The 20746-nt window shown below is 33.8% G+C and overlaps 1 protein-coding gene across 5 annotated transcripts in view; it reads left to right on the top strand.

Annotated features, from left to right (window-relative positions):
• CTNNA3 (catenin alpha 3) overlaps positions 1-20746 on the top strand; it is a 1724633-nt gene that overhangs the window by 35421 nt on the left and 1668466 nt on the right. For all 5 annotated transcript variants that reach the window (XM_081267908.1, XM_081267907.1, XM_081267910.1 and 2 more), the window contains exon 2: positions 10189-10292. In XM_081267908.1, coding sequence (XP_081124034.1) covers positions 10189-10292 — 104 coding nt within the window. The remainder of the gene's footprint in view (positions 1-10188; positions 10293-20746) is intronic.

The following is a 20746-nucleotide window of genomic DNA, read 5'->3' as shown; positions in this document are numbered from 1 at the left end:
TATACATAATAGCTGCCATTCTGACTGGAGTGAAATGTAGTTTTGATTTGCATTTCTCTAATTGCTAGAGATGATGAGCATATTTTCATATATGTATTGATTGATTGTATATCTTCTTCTGAGAAGTGTCTGTTCAGGTCCTTGGCCCATTTGTTGATTGGATTATTTGTTTTTTTTTTGGTGCTTAGCTCTTTGAGTTTTTTATATATCTTAGAGATTAGTGCTCTATCTGATGTGTGAGGGGTAGGATGTAGGCTCTCTGTTCGCCTCACAGATTGTTTCTTTTGCTGAGAAGAAACTTCTTAGTTTGATTCCATCCCATTTATTGATTCTTGGTTTTAATTCTTGTACCATAGAAGTCTTATTAAGGAAGTTGAGGCCTAATCCCACATGATGAAGATTAGGGTCTACTTTTTCTTTTATTAGATGCAGAACATAAATAGGCTTAAAGATAAGAATCATATGATCATCTCAATAGGCGCAGAAAAAGCATTTGACAAAATACAGCATCCCTTTATGTTCAAAACACTAGAAAAACATATCTCAACATCGTAAAGGCAATCTACACTAAGCCTCAGGCCAACATCATTCTAAATGGAGAAAAATTAAAAGCATTCCCTCTAAAAACTGGAAAAAGACAGGGATGCCCTCTTTCACCACTTCTATTCAACATAGTTCTTGAAACACTGGCCAGAGCAATTAGACAGACAAAAGAAATCAAAGGGATATGTATAGGAAAAGACGAACTTAAATTAGAACTATTTGCTGATGATATGATTCTATACCTAGAAGACCCAAAAAACTCCACCAGAAAACTTCTAGAACTAGTAAATGAATTCAGCAAAGTAGCAGGATATAAAATCAACACCCATAAATAAAAGGCATTTCTGTATATCAGTGATAAATCCTCTGAGAATGAAACGAGGAAAACTACCCCATTCACAACAACCTCAAAAAAAAAAAAGATTCTTGGGAATCAACAAAAGAGATGAAAGATCTGTATAATGAAAACTGCAGAACCCTAAAGAAAGAAATCAAAGAAGACCTTAGAAGATGGAAAGGTCTACCTTGCTTTTGGATAGGCAGAATTAATATTATCAAAATGACCATACTACCAAAAGCACTATACAGATTTAATGCAATTCTGATCAAAATCCCAATGGCATACCTCATAGAAATAGAAAAGGCAGTCGTGAAATTCATCTGGAAAAATAAGAGACCCAGAATAGCTAAAGCAATCCTTAGCAGGAAGAGTGAAGCAGGTGGCATCACTATACCAGACCTTAAATTATACTATAGAGTAACAGTAACAAAACAGCATGGTATTGGCACCAAAAAAGACTGGGAGACCAATGGTATAGAATAGAGAATGCAGAGAATAATTACAGTTATCTTATATTAGACAAAAGTGCCAAAAACATGCACTGGAGAAAAGATAGCATCTTCCACAAATGGTGCTGTGAAAACTGGAAATCTATATGTAACAAAATGAAATTAAATCCCTATCTCTCACCATGCACAAAACTTCTCAAAATGGATCAAGGACAAAATAATTTTAATAAAGGGGTAGAAATATATATATATGTGTGTGTATGCGTGTACATGTGTTCTTATATGGAAAATTTTGTTTTCAAATTTAATATTATTTTTTATTTAAACATTTTTTGGTATAATTTGATTTTTATTTTTATTGGTATATTTTTATTGGTATATTATGATTCTACATAATAGTGGGACTTGTTGTTATGCATTTGTTCATGTATAGAATATAATAATATAATTTGGCCAGCAACCTTCCCCAGTATTTCCCCTTTCTTTCCCTTCCTCTCTCTCCCTAGTCCCTTCTCTTTATTCTACTGATCTGCCTTCAATGAAACTCTCTCCCCTTTCTTTTCCTTTTTCCTCTCTAGCTTTGAGTGGATATCTTTTACTTCAGGAAAAAATAACAGAGAGCATTTTGTTGGGGGAAGAAAGAGAGTTGATGTTGTTGCAGAGAAGTCTATTAGATCAAGAATGTTTCTGGTTCAGCTTTAAAAATTGACAGTAATAGATGACATATTTGGAAAATTTCAGGAAGTCTTTCCTTAAAAAGAATAAAAGTAGAATAAGCTGATGACTTTTTACCCTATGTTGCTGACAGCTGTATATTTTTGACTATTGAGGAAATAATAAAAGAAGCAAATATTATCAATAGGGAAGAACTTGGTGGTATGCAGTCCAAGAAATTTTGGGCATATCCATCCTTAATATATGTTTTAAGTAGAGTAAAGATACAAACGAAAGCCTGCATACCATGTGCTCACATATGTGAAAGTTATAAATCAAGCTAAGAGGCTGTTAAAGTAGGTTTTATCCTCCAGTTTTCCTACCTTGAGAATATACTTTCAAAATGACCCAGAAGGCAAGATTTGAATTTATAATTTTTGGATTCCTTGGAGTTTCTTGTTAGAATGAGCTTAGTTCTCCCCACAACATGTGACCTGTCCCCTTCTCTTTCTACTTCTGATTCTGTCATGAACTTGAGGGCCCTTGAGCAACCACAAGCAGACAGCCACCTTACATACCCAAGCTTCAACTGTATTCAGCAGCAAACCATTGTCTCTTGGTTACTTCTCAAGTGTAGGGATGAACATGTTCAGTAATCATACCTGGAAGGATGGATTCCAAGTAGAGGCTGGTATAGGCACTGGAAGTTGGTTTGCACTGGTTAACCAAGGAGTTGTGGTCCTGTGTACCCTGAATGAATCTGTAAGGATAGATAAGGGCTCTGAGTGGGTGTATTGCCTTGGTCTTTTATATATATATATATTTTAACCAGGACCTAGAATTGTGCTGATGTGTTTAAGTGCTCCATAAATAAACACTGAACAGCATTAACAATTCAAAACCCTGGTGTATATGTGTAGGGAATGTGAAATTGAAAAGAATATGGATCAGAGAAGAGGGCCATATGCAGATGGCAGATAAAAGAGAAAGGCAGAAAGTTGGAAATGCTAAAGCACTTCACATTTGATAGAGTTGGCATGATATGCTGAAGGCAAAAAAAAAAAAAAAAAAAAAAGGATTCCAAAGCTATAGTCACAGAGAAAGAAACAAAAAGAATAAGGAAGGAATAGTTTCTCTTTATGAACCTGATACATGAGATTAATAGATGACAGATGCTACACATAAACTCTGATGTGAAATTGCCACTGAAGGAACAAAGATTGGGACAGGGCTTTTAATTAAGTGGAAAAGCAAGGAGATTATAATTTGTATTAAATATTTAAATTCTTGTATATTGCTATCTCTAGAACTCTAAGAGTAAATGACCAGAGTAATTGCCTTGGGGAGAGAAATTAGGAACAGAGAAGGGATTTGCTTTCACTATGTACATTGTTAATCCTGTGTTTCCTGTAAGTACTTAACTAATCAAAAAAGAACTGAGGGGCTGGGATTGTGGCTTGGCAGTAGAGTATTCACCTAGCACGGGTGGGACCCGGGTTCGATCCTCAGCACCACATAAAAATAAAAGCATTGTGTTGTGTCCATCTACACCTAAAAAATAAATATTAAAAAAACTGAAGCTCTAGATGATGAAAATAAAAAAAGCCTCATCTCTTTAAAATATTTGAAATGTACATCCTGAAGAAGTATATCCCTGAATTCTAAAATGATCTGTAAATGTGATTATGGAGTCTCTCCTGAGATTCACTAAGACATGTGAAAGCAGGATGCTATGTAGTGAATATTTGTATACTCCTTTCCCCCACAAATTTATACATTGAGATCCTAACCCCCAAGGTTATGGTGTTAGGATGTGAAGTCTGTCTTTGGGAGGTAATTAGGTCATGAGAGTGGAGCCCTCATGAGTGAGATTATTGCCCTTATATAAAGAGACATGACATTTTCAGCTCTCAACAATATAAAGACATAATGAGAATGCATGTGTCTATGAAATCTGATATCAGGCCTTCAACACATGCAGGATCTTCCACCACCTTGATCTTAGACTTCCCAGACTTTAGAACTGTGAGAAATTAATTTTTTTAAGTCAACCAATCTATAGTATATTTGTTTTAGCAGCTCTAATTGACTAATAGACAAGGAAAGGCATACATCCTGATCTTCAAAAGAGGGGGAACAATGAGACTAGACATCTAAGCACCAAACTGTAGGAAAACTAAACTAAAATGTAATTAAATGGCAGTAATTGCTAGTAGTTAGCCTGGATTCTCCAGGAACAACTCATATCACACTAGAATTTTTGAAAAATTGAACTCTTAAATAGAAAGGCATAGAAAGAGTGTTTCTATTTCAGTGAAACATTTGGAAAAGCTTTCCTATGATATAATTTCTTGATAAGATAAAAAAACTGCTTGAAATAACTGCTTGAAAATAACTGCTTAATAACTGCTTGAAAATCATATCTAAAGTGTTTATTAATTGTCATTATGTACCTTGAAGGCGATTTGTAATGGTATAAAAATTAGATTTCATAGATAGCTTTCACCTGGTCAGTGATTTAACTGGGAATTCTAGAATTCATACTGAATAAATTAATGGATAAACAAGGAAACTAGGAGGGAGTATTAATGTGTTGGGTTCTCCAAAATCAATTTTTTGACTTGTAAGAACAAAAGTTAAGATTATTTAGGATGAACTGTGTTTAGGAGAACGAAATAAAACTTTGCATTTAGAAGCAAGTAAAATTTATTTGTCCAAATACATGATAGGGAGACTTGAGTTTACAGTAATCTATGAAAAAATGACTTGAATAATATAGTTGAAAGATGAGTACAAAGTTGGAATAATCAGGTAAGCATGATGACTGTATTAAGGAATTTAATAATCTTAAAGAAGAATTGATTGTTATAAAAGTTTATTTTTAAACTGAGTGCAGTGATGCTTTCCTGTAATCCCTGTGATTTGGGAGGCTGAGGCAGGAGGAACACAAGTTTGAGACTAGCCTCAGCAGTTTAGGGAGTTCCTAAGCAACTTAGCAAGACCCTGCCTCAAAATAAAATGAAAAGTGTTGGGGATGTTGTGGCTCAGTATAAGTGCCCTGAGTTTAATCCTCAATACCTCCCAAAAGAGTTTGTTTTTTTTAAATGTCAAATATTGATATTAGGGAGTTTTCTATAGGAACCATATTACAGACAGTTAGGTTTCTTTCTTTTTTTTTTTTTTTAAAGAGAGAGTGAGAGAGGGAGAGAGAGAAAGAGAATTTTAATATTTATTTTTTAGTTATCGGCGGACACAACATCTTTGTTTGTATGTGGTGCTGAGAATCGAACCGGGCCGCAGGCATGCCAGGCGAGCGCGCTACCCCTTGAGCCACATCCCCAGCCCATTAGTTAGGTTTCTTAAGTCTTCCTGTAAGAACATACCAACTTATGGAGAAGTATTACAGCTTTACTAAGAGGAGCCTGAGCTCTAGATTCTGAAGACTGTGTGTGTGTGTGTATTTGTGTGTGTGTGTGTGTGTGTGAGAGAGAGAGAGAGAGAGAGAGAGAGAGAGAGAGAGAGAGAACGATGTGTTACCGTAGGGAGAAAAACCGTGTGGAAAATTTAATGTTTGTGAGGGAATAGAGAACAACTTTTTTTTTTTTTGCAAATTTTAGAAGGTTGAGGTTTTTCATAGCCTCTCTCTATATCTTTGATCTTCTACCATCCCTCTCTTTTGCTGCTAGGGCACGACTAAACTACAAAATGGTGTGTAGTGTAATAGAGAGGGATGGTAAAGGATATTAGATGGAGAACAATGAGCTAGTTCATGCTAATTGTGGTAAATATGTGCTCCATGATCTCAGAATTAACTGCATTTAAAATTGAAATGTGTGTTAAACAAAGTAAATTTAAAAATGGATATAAGTTCAGTTTCAAGCAGGAGATAAAGTAAAATTTGGGTATTATAGACAAAGATAGTCTGGGGAGAAGGGAAGGATTCCCAACGGTGGGTTTTCCCTGTCTTGAGGTCTATCCCTGGAGACATCTATTACTACTGTCTATAGAGATTTGTTCTCCTTCCTTACTTTCTGAAAACTGGGATTTTATTCTAGTCTGTCTTTAAACCTGTTTAAACCTGTTTATATCTCTATTGGATGAAATTCAAAAGTGGCAGATTTCAACTCAACCCAAGGAAGAAGCTTACAAAAATAATCACTAGCATCTAATGGTATAATGAATCACTCATTGTTTATATTTATTCAAGCCTAGTACACTTGTTGAAATGAAGGCTGTTGTAGAAGGTATTCTTAGATGTTTAAGAGATACTCCCTAGATTTAAGAGTTTATAGATTATTAAGTGCAAAATTAATAAAAAGACTTGGAATTCAACACTCAACACTCACAAAATAGTAGGAATTCTGTTTTGGATTCAGGTAGTATTGCTGTAAGATGTTGATAACAATTTGTCAGACTTTGACCTTGCTTCAACTTCATTTGCAAAATTCTGCAGTTTTATGTCTCTTATTGCCCTGATCTTCAATCAATCAGGATTACTGAATAGGACAGATACAAAAGATCAGAAAGATTTTTATAAGAAACAGCATTTATTCAAGGAATAATAATTAAATATAGTCAAGGTTCTTCAAGGACTTGTTGGTTTATTATTTTATATTTTTTTCTATGGAAAAATGAACTTCTGAGCAACTTTCTTAATGTTCATTAAGGACAAACACAGACTTAGAAAATGCCTTGGTTAAATTAGCTCAGTCTTTTACCTCTTGGCTGATAAGCATTCTTTTGGAATGTTTATATATGATGTAGATAACTTTTATTATTCTTAATTTTTCCCCCTTCCAGTTTTTGGTTCTTAGTGTAGCTTTGGAAACCCTTTGTGATTCTGCAGTGAATTGACATGTTATTAAAGGCTGTGAAGGTTCACTTAGATCTTATTTTAATTCACAACAATGTCCTCTACTTTTGTCCCTGAGATGAAAGAACAAAGTAATGTTAGCAATCTTAATTTCAATGTAGGATAGTACCTGCTACAAGTAGGGTAACAAATAAAGCCCTTTGTGAGCCCTCATTTGATAGAACCCTAAGGCCATACATTGAAAGACATATCTTGTTGCATAGTTTGGCTCTGGGCTATGCATTAAGGTTACCAGAGGAATATCTCATCTGTCAATTTAGATTTGCCTGTGTTAGAGAGAATCAAAGTGGTAGGTGGAATGATGTAAAACTGAACCAAAACAAAAAGCAAACCAAACAAAAACATTTCAATCCTAGAACTGCATTTGAGAGAAAACATTTGGCAATAGTGTTTGAATCCTTTCTTGAAGCACGTTTTCTATATTATAGCTGAATAGCTGAGAAAAAGAGATCATGTTTCTACTTTTAGAAAGGAAATAAAATCAGTAAAGAGAGAAGCAAGTAATTAACAGGATAAATTATAAGATGTTGTGACTTTACATTTTGTATATTATATGATAATAGTAATTCATACTTTCATTTGAAAAGAAATTAAAATAAGTTTTCAACTTAATACAATTTGAATAATTATTTTTTCAAAGCAAAAAGGCTTTTACAAAGTAAAGGAATAGTAGGCACTTTTTGTAAGTGACTTATGATAAAGTTAAACATAGTCTTAGGGCAAGGCCATAGTTGACAGTCTTGAAGGGGGTTCTCAGCAAGCATTTTGGATTATGTTCAATAAAGGAATTATATAGAACTGTGTTACATTTTAGAAAATGTGCTCCCTGTGATCAATAATGCCAGTGTTTTAAAATAAAAGTCAACATTTACTATAATTTTAAGTAGATGAATATATATATTTATACATTATAGTTATTTAAAAATATGGTTAGCTGGGCACAGTGGCACATGCCTATAATCTCAGTGGCTTGGGAGGCTGAGACAGGAGGATCTCGAGTTCATAGCCAGCCTCAGCAACAGCAAGGTGCTAAGCAACTCAGTGAGACCCTGTCTCTAAATAAAATACAAAATAGGGCTGGGGATGTGGCTCAGTGGTTGACTGTACCTGAGTTCAATCCCTGGTGCAAAAAAAAAAAAAAAAAAAAAAAAAGAAAGAAAAAAAAAGAAAAAAATGTTTAGAGTAACCCTAGGATGCTTAATATATAAATTGTCTTTTTTTCCCCCACTTCAAATTTCTTATTATAATTGACTGGAAAATCGTTTGATAGTATACATGAAGTGATAGTATACATTAGTGTTTGTAATAGTATAGAAAATCCTGAAGCATATAATTGTACTGAAATGCTTTTATATATTATTAAATTTGTCATAATCAGTCGGTTTGAGACTTTCAATATAATTATATTTGTTTTTAATATTAAACTTTGCTGAAGACACATGAAAGAATTATTATATTTGAAATTCACTATCTTGATTATGAACAGATACTATGTTAAGTTACTAGGGACAGCTTTTTGGAAGATTCATATTACTCTCAAGAATATTTCAAATATCCACTTTTTGTATTAAGAAAATAGTGGCATGTAATCATGTGGCATCATATCTGAAGAGTCTTAAGGCTTATAGATTCTACAATATTTGCCTCTATTTAAGATATTCATTTAAGATATTAATTTAAGAATTAGAGTATGTCAAGAGCCAATGAGGATGCTTCTTTGTTTTTTATCTCTCTTTTACTACATGTGTATAAGGTGAATAGTTTGGAAAGGCATTGGTGAAGCACTGATCTTTTCACTTACACATGGGAGTAGCAGAGATTATGAATGTCTTTGAGTATACACAATATTACATCTATAGATACAAGGGAAGGATCCAGTAGACGGGGAGAGGTTGATAACAAAGAGGTGATGATTTTATGGAATGAGGCCAGGGAGAGATGGAAAATGGAGGAGAATGGGTAAGACTATCAGGGCAGGGAATTTGGAGAGAACATGGGCTCTGCCCTGAGGTTCTGATATATTCTTTAGGTGTGAAAGACAGGTATAGGAAAGAGAATAATTCTTCTTCCTAGAATCATTAAGATTGAGAGGATAATTTAAGGGATTTATTCTGTATAAGAGAGACACTATGAAAATATGTGCTCATCTATCCATCTACCCATCCATCCATCTGTCCACTTATAGCCAATTAATCAACTAAAAAGAAATGATCTTCCCTATGTCTATAATAAGAAACATTAAAACTAAAGTAAATATGATACTTTCTATTTACTTTTTGTTTTTATTTCTATGGGTTTCATAGGGAATATCAGGATATTTTCCGGGGAAAGAATTTTTATGCTCTCTTAGCCTGAAATTGTGGAAGAAAATAGGTAGAAGATAAGTGGAAAGGTTTTCCATTGATAGATACATGTTTCTGTGGGTTATTAGTTTTTTGTTTTAAAAAAATGGGTCAAGTTATATTTAGGAGAGATTTTTTCTCTTTATTTCTGTGGATCTTCAGTAAATGCTTGCTGGTTGATTACTGATGTAGGTTCATATTCATTTGTGGGCTTAGTGATTTGGGTAATAGCTTTAATGACTAATATGTTAATGTGAATGTCAATGTCAATATGTTATGATATGCCACCTATGATCACTTGATTATATGTTTAAGAACATATACACTTTTATGCAAAATATCTCAAAATTGATTCTTAAGGATAATGTTAATGCCTTTAAAGCCATTCTTTAAATGACTTATAATAATAATTATTATTTTAAAATTTGTCTTGTCTAAATATCAATGCCTTCTCAGGGCTTCTCATTTTTTATAGCTATGCTAAATCATATCAGAAAATAAATTTCCCCTAATGTTCTTCCACAATCAAGATCCTCAAATAAGTGACCTCCACAATAAGTAGAGACATAACACATCTTACAAAGTTTTGCCTGGCTTCTCATCTAAGTCATCATTATAAGAACAGGCAAAATATATGTGTGAGCTGCTTCAGCATATGATTTTGTGGAAGTCAAAGTACCTGCATGCTGTAAGATGTCTCACAAGTTGGCACTTATTTTTAACACATATAAATGCATTTGTTGAGTTTTTAATTTAGTCATGAATTTATGAGTGTAGATTAGTTTATGAGGGCATCTAAGCCCAGATAACATGATCTCAGAGAACAGTTGGGGAATATCTAACACAGTAGTCCTTTGTGAGCTATAGATGATATCTGGAAGAGATGCCAAATACAGGTTTCAGCTGTTTCCTAACTTTCATTTATGCTTGTCTTTAGAAAATATCTTTCTTAACTAATGAGCATTGTTTTTGTATACTTGTGCACAGGCAATATGTCAGCTGAATCACCAATCACACTGAATATTGATCCTCAGGATCTTCAGGTCCAAACATTTACTGTAGAGAAGTTGCTGGAGCCTCTCATAATTCAGGTACTAATATCATGGAAATTATAATGTGCAACAATGGTAGAAGAACTAAAAACATGGAAAACTAATGAGCCAAAGAAAGATTTGATTTTTATATAAGAATATGACATCTAAAATTTTCCTTTTAATAAAGTGGTATTAAAATGTATAAAGAGATGTATTTAGTAATAATAATACAATTCTGAAAAATTTTCACCAGATGATCTTTTAACAGCAACAGCAGTATGAGTGTGTATATATAATTTTCAAAGTAACCATCTATAAATTATCTTGTTTGATAGTGAGTGAGATAGGTAGTGTGGTTAAAGCCACCTTTCGTATATAATTTCAGTGACTTGCTCAGAGACATGATGGCTCATTTGTCAAATAGAAACTATCTTTAAAATATCAAAATGCATGATAAAAGCAGCTGCTTAAAGGAATTCTTTGATAAAGTCTTTCATAAAGTGAATAATCCTTTGATAATATATATATAATGATTCTCTGACTTACCCAGATTTTGTGTATAGGATTTTCTTAAAGCAGAGTTGAATAAACTTATACAATGATATAGATATAACTTTTTTTATCCTTAACCCTAAATTTGTGAGGGAACTCCCTTTATACTTATACCATACATATTAAATAACTTTTTTCTGTGGACTCAATACGCTCAAAGTTTACCTCTGTGTGAAACTACACTGATTTTTACCTCTGGCCATTTTAAAATGTTCTGCTTATTTTTTTCTGTGAGATAAATAGTAGAGAGGGAGGTACACATTTTTACTTAGCATGAGTTGACATTTACTACAAATCATGAGCTTTGCTGATGATAGGTTTAATTATCCACTTTGGCAGGCTAAAATACTAATGTCTGGTATGAAATTGATACTAGATGACTATGGAGACACCACCATTAAAATCTCTTGTCTTGGCTACCTGTGGAATAGTTTTATGTTAAAAAAAGGAAAAAAAGAAAAAAATAACTTACTGTTTTTCTGATAAAGATCACTGAAAGAATTGTAAAAGCCAGCCAGGCAGCCAATCAACTAATCATCCAATCAACCAACAAAAAATCCATTTGAGGAAAAAAGATCAAATTAAAAAAACACTCAATTTTACCATTAAGAGATAAACATTAACATTTTGATACATGTAGTCCCCATACTCCCTTCACTAGGTATGGAATGCAGAGCCTCACACCACACAGGCATACATTCTCCATCTGTATTTTCTTCTAATACGGTAAAATTATGGGTGATTTTTATACCCATAGTTTCTTACTACTTTTCAATATAAATAATATATATTATTTGACTATATATACATAAAGAATACACATATAAACAAGGTGGAGAGAGTGCATTATATGTAGACTTTCCTCTGAGTAACCCTTATTTGTTCTGCAACAATGAGACATTTCAGTTGGTCACATAAGACTTGCAAAACACAAGGATGCTGACACGTTGGTGTTTTTTTTTTTTTTCAAATCTTTTCATTTTTATTGTTGGTTGTTCAAAACATTACATAGTTCTTGATATATCATATTTCACACTTTGATTCAAGTGGGTTATGAACTCCCATTTTTACCCCGTATACAGATTGCAGAATCACATCAGTTACACTTCCATTGATTTACATATTGCCATACTAGTGTCTGTTGTATTCTGCTGCCGACACGTTGTTGTTTATGAATGGAGAAAGTATTGTGGAGAAACTACTTATATCTTGACAGAATCTAACAAATGTGATGTTTCAGTAAGATACATCCTATAAGAGTCAATACAAATCCACATTTAGGGTTATGCTGGTCACAGTGTGTGTGTGTGTGTGTGTATTTTCTGGCATGTTCTAAAACTATTAAAACCATCTCGCCAACCATTTATTGATTCCATCTAGAAAATTAAAAGGGGGTAATTGACCTAAAGTGATTTTATTTGATTGGAAAGAAATGTAACTTAAAAATGTGATTATGTTAATTTTAGATTTTGATATAGCACCTAGATTCAGCCTTTTTATGATCAGCAAGTAGATGAGACAGGGAAAGGGAATTCAGTACGTATTTTATGACAGATAGTTCTCAGTTAATGTTAATGTAATACTAATTTTATCTACCTTGATTGTTAAGAGTGTTTTTGAAAATGTTTATTGATTTCTTAAGAATTGTTTGGCATATTACTTCATCAAAATCCCAGTTACAAAACAGTTTGTAGGTCTTAGCAATATTCAAGTCATATGAAATTAAAAATATTAGTTATCTATAAAATGTCTACTATGTGCAAGAACTTGCTAATAAAGCAGAACTCTAGTATGACAAAATTATGACTATACACTTGATTTTAATTATAATGGATTCTCTATAAAAACAATACATTTTAAAGTTAAAGAGTTATTATTTAAAAGTAACTGTTGTTATTGAATTTGATGCTCAGCCTTGTTTTATCTGTCACTTTGATCACGTGTCACTAGTTAAGACAAGTAAAAGATTCCATTATAAATTATATTAAAGGTGATTTTTAAGGGTAACATTGTGCTACGTGTTTTATATTGATTTTGAAAGTGTTATTTTTATTTTAAAATATTTAATTGATAAAATTGTATGTATATATTCAAGGGGTACAGAATGATGATTTATGTATATATTATTTAATGATTACCATGGTCAAAGTAATGAACACATCCATCACAATGTGTATATGTGTGTATATGTGTGTTGTAGGCACTTAAAAATACTCTTTTATCATATTTTGAGTATATAATACAGTATTTTTAACTATAGTTATCATGCTGTACATTATATGCTCAGAATTTACTCATCTTCTAACTGAAAGTTTGTACCCTTTAACAAACATTTTTTCACCTCCTATATCCTACTACTTGCCAGTGCCTGGAAGCCACCATTTTACTCTCTGCTTTTATGATTTCACATATTAATGAGATTATATAATGTTTGTCCTTCTATGTCTGTCTTATATCACTTAACATACTGTCTCCAGGTATATTCATGTTGGCAAATGGCAAGATTTCCTTTTTAAAAAATGACTTAATGCAATATATGTAAATATCACATTTTATTTATTAATTCACTTGCCAAATGGACTCTTAGGTTGTTTCCACACCTTGGCTATTATTCCAAAGATTGTTTAATTTGAATTGATATAGTATTTATTTTATGTATATGGTATAATCTCTAATTACACTGGAAAACATTCCAGCAAAGATTCATTTACTGTCACCAGATAAAGTTATCAATTTAGTAGCCCCATTAAAAAAAGCCCACCTTTGGCTGGAGTTGTGGCTCAGTGGCAGAGTGCTTGCCTCACACATATGAGGCACTGAGTTAGATCCTCAGTACCATATAAAAAAATAAACAAGGAGAGATCCAAGATGATGGGCCAGAGGGAGGAAGCATTCTATGTTGCTTCATGACCTGGGACTCAAGTTGTGAGAATACTGCTTCTCTGCAAGCAAAATTCCTGCTCCCGTGTGGGATCATGACCACTGTGCCCCTCCAGGGCTCCAGGCCTCAGCATCAGAGTAGATCTCCCAACTACTTGCCTATGCAGGACTATAGGGTACCAGAGCAGCACCATCAGCACCCATGCAGAACTTTTGGCCACCCACTGGAGCAGAAATCACAGATGCAGCTCCCACGTAGACATCTGGCAGCTTCCCATATTCAGGAACTTTGGCCGCCACTCCTGTGTGGACACCCATCTATCAACGTGGGGCTCCCTGGTCACCGCCAACTTGGGACTCTGCAGCAGAGGAGGTAGCCTCCTATGTGCAGTAGTCTTCCTGAACCCAAGAACCTCACACAGGCTCTGAAGTTAGCCGACAGCCATACTGCACGATCTAGTTTCTGAACTCATCCTCTAACGCCATCACTTGGCTTCCCCCAAACAACCTGACAGCCTACTGCTGAAAGCAGGTGCCTCCATATTGGGCCACCTTCATCATCATCTTCAGTGGGGGGCAAATCCCAGTTTTGGAACTCTGGCTGGCCAGATGTCCAGTTTTTAACTCCCTCCTCTCCCCAGCAGCCGCTACCCTGGCACAGTGACACCCTGGTTAACTTCACCATCCTGAGGGTGGAGATACCAGTTAACAACAGACAACCCCACCTCTTGGATGAGAAGGGAAGCAGGAAAAGCACAGATTTCCAACCAAAACAATTCTGTTTCTACCTTCAAGATTTTTTCCCCCTCTTCCGCTCTATTCTGCCCTCACATCCCCAACATATGTGAAACCAAGTGCCAATTAGAATTTTAAGGACTGGGATGTCTGAATAGTATATTACAGCTGTGTTGTGTATGTGTTTATATATATACTTTTATCCCACCAATATCTACTATTTTAACATTATTTTTCTCAATATATATGTGTGTTTGTTTTATGTACTCTACTGTCTTCCCACTTACTTGTCTACCCCAAATTGCTTCCTTTCCTTTCTCCTGCTACTAATCTTCCTTTTTAGATTTCTCTTTCATACTTCTTAAGATATAACAACTCTATATCCTCACCATATCTTCCTACTCCTCACCCCCTGGTTCTTTGTCCATCATTAGAAACTGTAAACTCTTTTACAAACCTACTGAATATATTTTAGATAATAATTGAATTCACCATTTCTGTACATTGTGACCAAACTGTAAATGTCTTAATAGCAAACATTTGTTTTTAGGGTATATGCTGTTTGTACTGGAATCTGATAACATTGTCATTCACCTCAAAGGAGAGGTATTGGATCTCTACAGGAGTGCTATAAGCCTATAGGGTAAAAACAGTAACACCTTGGATCCACAGTGCTACAAGGGAAGACACACAGCAATATGAAAAGACAAGGGAAGAAAGTGCCCTAAACATATCTAGACACCACATTATTAGAATCCATGGCCAGCACAGCAGAAGAAATTACAGAGAAGGAGTTCAGGATGTACATGATTAAAATGTTCTGTGAATTAAAGGATGATATAAGAGAGCAAATACAGGCAGCAAAAGATCATTTTGACGAAGAGCTACATAAACAAATACAGGAAGCAAAAGATTACTTCAATAGGAAGATAGGAGTTCTAAAAATGAACCAAACAAACAAACAAAAACAAAACCAAACAAACAGAAATCCTTGAAATGAAAGAAACAATAAACCAAAATTAAAAGCTCAATTGAAATCATCACCAACAAATTAGACCACTTGGAAGTCAGGACTTCAGACAATGAAGACAAAATATATAATCTTGAAAAGAATGTAGACAACACAGTGAAAATGGTAAGAAACCATGATCAGAACATTCAAGAAATATGGAATATTATAAAAAGACCAAATTTAAGAGTTATTGGGATAGAGGAGAGAATAGAGTTCCAAACCAAAAGAATGAGCAATCCATTCAATGAAATAATGTCAGAAAAATTTTCAAACATGAAGAAAGAACTGGAAAACCAAATTCAAGAGGTTTATAGGATGCCAAAGAGCCACAGCCAAGTCACATTATACTAAAATGCCTAACATACAGAATAAGGAGAGAATATTAAAAGCCACAAGAGAAAGGAATCAGATTACATATAAGGGGAAACCAATTAGATTTTGTGCAGAGTTTTTAAACCCAGACCCTGAAAGCTAGAAGATCCTGGAACAACATATATCAAGCTCTGAAAGAAAATGGATGCCAACCAAGAATCTTATATCCAGCAAAATTAAGCTTTAGATTTGATGATGAAATAAAAACCTTCCATGATAAACAAAAGTTAAAAGAATTTACAACTTGAAAGCCTGCATTACAGAATATCTTTTGCAAAATATTCCATGAAGAGGAATTGACAAACAACAATGAAAATCAGCAAAGGGAGGTATTAAACTAAAGGAAAAACTAATCAAAGGAGAAACCAAATCAAGTAAAATACCAAAAACTCCCCAAATGGCTGGGAATACAAATCCTGTCTCAATAATAACCCTGAATATTAATGGCCTAAACTCACCATAGACTGGCAGATTGGATTAAAAAGAAAGACCCAACAATATGCTGCCTCCAAGAGACTTATCTCATAGGAAAAGACATCCATAGACTGAAGGTGAAAGGTTGGGAAAAATCATACCACTCACATGAATTATGGAAGCAAGCAGGGATCTCCATCCTCATATCAAATAAAGTAGACTTCAAGTCAAAGTTAATCAAAAGGGATACAGAAGGACATTTTATACTGCTTAAGGGAACAAGACATAACAACAAGTCAACAAGACATAACAGTAATAAATATATATGCCCCAAACAATGCAGAGTCTATGTTCATCAAACATATTCTTCTCAAGTTCAAGAGTCAAATAGACCACAGCACAACAATTCTGGGTGACTTTAACATACATCTTTCACCACTGGATAGATCATCCAAACAAAAGCTGAATAAAGAAACTATAGAACTCAATAATACAATCAATAACTTAGACTTAACTGAAATATATAGAATATTTTATCCTTCAGTGAATGAATACATTTTCTTCTCAGCAGTACATGAATCTTTCTCTAAAATAGACCATATATTATGCCACAAAGCAACTCTTAGCAAATAAAAAAGTAGAGATACTACCCTGAATTCTATCAGATCATAATGGAATGAAATTAGAAGTCAAAATAAAAGCTACTCCAACACCTGGAGACTAAATAATATATTTATTTAGAAATAAATATGCTACTGAATGAACAATGGGTTGCAAAAGACATCAAGGACATCAAGGAGGAGATTAAAAAATTCTTAGAGGTGAATGAGAACACAGATATAACATATTGAAATCTCTGGGACACTATGATGGCAGTACTAAGAGGAAAGTTCATTGCATGGAGTTCATTTCTAAAAGAAGAAAAAGTCAACAAATAAATGACTTAATATTACATCTCAAAGCCCTAGAAAAAGAAGAACATATCAACACCAAAATCAGTAGAAGACAGGTAATAATTAAAATCAGAGCTGAAATCAATGAAATTGAAACAAAAGAAACAATTGAAAAACTGACAAAACAAAAAGTTGTTTCTTTGAAAAAATAAATAAATTGACAGACCCTTAGCCATGCTAACGAAGAGAAGGAGAGAGGAAACTCAAATTACTAACATCTGTGATGAAAAAGAAAATATCACAACAGACACTACAGAAATACAGAAGATAATTAAATTATTTTGAAAACATGTACTCCAATAGAATAAAAAATATAGAAGGCACTGACAAATTTCTAGAGTCATATAATTTTCCCAGATTGAATCAGGATGATATACAGAATTTAAACAGATCAATTTCAAGTGACAAAATAGCAGACTCCATCAAAAGTCTACCAAACAAGTAAAGCCCAGGGTGATACACAGCCAAGTTCTACAAGACCTTTAAAGAAGAACTAATACCAAAACTTTCCAATTTATTTCAGGAAATAGAAAAAGAGGGAGCACTTCCAAACTCATTCTCTGAGGCCAATATCACCCTGATTCCAAAATCAGGCAAAGACACATCAAAGAAATAAAACTTCAGACTAATGTCTCTAATGAACATAGATGCAAAAACTCAATAAAATTCTGGCAAATTGAATACAAAAACATATCAAAAAGATAGTGCATTCACCATCAAGTAGGTTTCATCCCAGGGATGCAAAGTTGGTTCAACATATGGAAGTCAATAAATGTTATTCATCACATCAATAGACTTAAAGATAAAAACCATATGATCATCTCAATAGACACAGGAAGAAACATTAGACAAAATAGAGCACCTCATTCATGTTCAAAACACTAGAAAAATTAGGGATAACAGGAATATATCTCAACATTGTAAAAGTTATTTATGCTAAGGCCTAGGCCAACATTATTCTAAAATTGAAATAATTTAGACAAATTGAAAGAATCCCCTCTAAAAGCTGGAACAAGACAGGGATGCCCTCTTTCACCACTTCTATTTAACATAGTTCTTGAAACACTGGCCAAAGCAATTAGATAAAAGAAATTAAAGGGATATAGATAGGAAAAGAAGAAACCAAATAAGCACTATTTGCTGATGATATGATTCTATACCTAGAAGACTCAAAAAATTCCACCAGAAAACTTCTAGAACTAGTAAATGAATTCAGCAAAGTAGCAGGATATAAAATCAACACCCATAAATAAAAGGCATTTCTGTATATCAGTGACAAATCCTCTGAAAGGGAAATGAGGAAAACTACTCCATTTACAATAGCCTCAAAAAAAATTAAAATACTTGGGCATCAACCAAACAAAAGAGGTGAAAGACCTCTACAATTAAAACTACAGAATGCTAAAGAAAGAAATTAAAGAAGACCTTAAAAATTGGAAAGATCTCCCTTGTTCTTGGATAGGCAGAATTAATATTATCAAAATGACCATACTACCAAAAGCACTATACAGATTTAATGCAATTCCAATCAAAATCCCAATGACATTCCTCATAGAAATAGAAAAAGCAGTCATGAAATTCATCTGGAAAAATAAGAGACCCAGAATAGCTAAAGAAATCCTTAGCAAGAAGAGTGAAGCAGGTGGCATCACTTCCCTATACCAGACCTTAAACTATACTACAGAGCAATAGTAACAAAAACATCATGGTATTGGCACCAAATTAGACAGGTACACCAGTGGTACAGAATAGAGGACACAGAGACTAACCCACATAATAACATTATCTTATATTAGACAAAGGCATCAAAAATATACATTAGAGAAAAGATAGTTTCAACAAATGGTGCTGTGAAAACTGGAAATCCATATGCAACAAAATGAAAGTAAACCCCTATCTCTCACTATGCACAAAACTCAACTTAATGTGGATCAAGGACCTAGGAATTAAAACAGAGACTCTGTGTCTAATAGAAGAAAAAGTAGGCCCAAATCTCCATCATATTGGGTTAGGCCCGTACTTCCTTAACAAGACTTCTATACCACAAGAATTAAAATCAAGAATTAATAAATGGGATGGATTCAAACTAAAAAGCTTCTTCTCAGCTAAAGAAAAAAATCCCTGAGGTGAATAGAGAGCCTACAGCTTGGGAGCAAAGTTTTACCACTTGTACATCAGATAAAGCACTAATCTCTAGGGTATATAAAGAACTTAAAAAACTAAAGTAAAAAAAAAATAACCCAATCAATAAATGGGCCAAGGAACTGAACAGACACTTCTCAGAAGGTAGTATACAATCAATCAACAAATATATGAAAAACTGTTCAACATCTCTAGCAAATAGAGAAATTTGAATCAAAACTACTCAAAGATATCATCTCACTCCAGTCAGAATGGCAGCTATTATGCATACAAACTACAATAAGTGTTGTCGAGGATGTGGCGAAAAAGGCACGATCATACATTGCTGGTGTGACTGCAAAATGGAGCAGCCAAAATGGAAAGCAGTAGGGGATTTCTTGGAAAACTGGGAATAGAACCACCTTTTGATCCAGCTATCCCACTCCTCTATCTATACTCAAAGGACTTAAAAACAGCATATTACAGGGACACAGCCACATCAATGTTTATTGCAGCATAATTCACAATAGCTAAACTGTGGAACCAACCTAGATGCCCTTCAGTAGATGAATGGATAAAGAAAATTTGGTATATATACACAGTGGAATATTAGTCAACAATAAAAGAGAATAAAATCATGGCATTTGCAGGTAAATGGATAGAGTTGGAGAATATAATACTGAATGAAGTTAGCCAATGCCAAAAAACCAAATGCTGAATGTTTTCTCTGATATAAGGTGGCTGATTCATAGTGGGATTGGGAGGGGGAGCATGGAAAGATCAGACAAACCATAGATAGGGCAAAGGGAAGGGAGAGCGAGGGAGGGGGCAAAGGGGTAAAAAAAGATGGTGGAATGATATGGACATTACTACCCTAAGTACATGTATGAAGAAGACACGAATGGTGTGAAAATTCTTTGTATACAAGCAGAGATATGAAAAATTGTGCTCTCTCTATATAATATGAATTGTAATGCATCTGCTGTCATATATAACAAATTAGAATAGAAAATTAAAAAAATAAAATAAAGATATAAAAAATGCCCACCTTTCCTCATTGCTTATCTTTAAGTTGTATTCCTTTGTTTTCAAGTTTCCACAGATGATATTCTTATCATCTCTCTATATAACTCAGAGTCAAAATTAATTTTAATTTTTAGAGTAATTGGTCATAGATACTATTATGTCACTCTACCTTCTAAATTCATTTATTCATAAATCTTTATCTGCTCTTTTTATAGTTACTAGAGTCTTCCCTACTGAACCTGATTTATCTTTAATCTATTTTTTTCCTCTTGGGCACAGGTAAATCACTAGGTCATTTTGCAGTGATGTTCAGCCTGGGATATATTTCAATCATTCGCTTTCATTTTCTCTGTGTGATAACTTATACAGTTGCATCCCTCTGTAATAAATTCCTCCAATGAATCAGAAATAATTTTTTTTCTCAGCAATTACATTTTTATGATTGC

The sequence above is a fragment of the Spermophilus citellus genome (assembly GCF_964194105.1).
Source record: "Spermophilus citellus genome assembly, chromosome: 15".
NCBI classification, from domain to species: Eukaryota; Metazoa; Chordata; class Mammalia; order Rodentia; family Sciuridae; genus Spermophilus; species Spermophilus citellus.
Note: the sequence above shows the minus strand (reverse complement) of the source record. Positions and strands in the feature narration are given on the sequence as shown.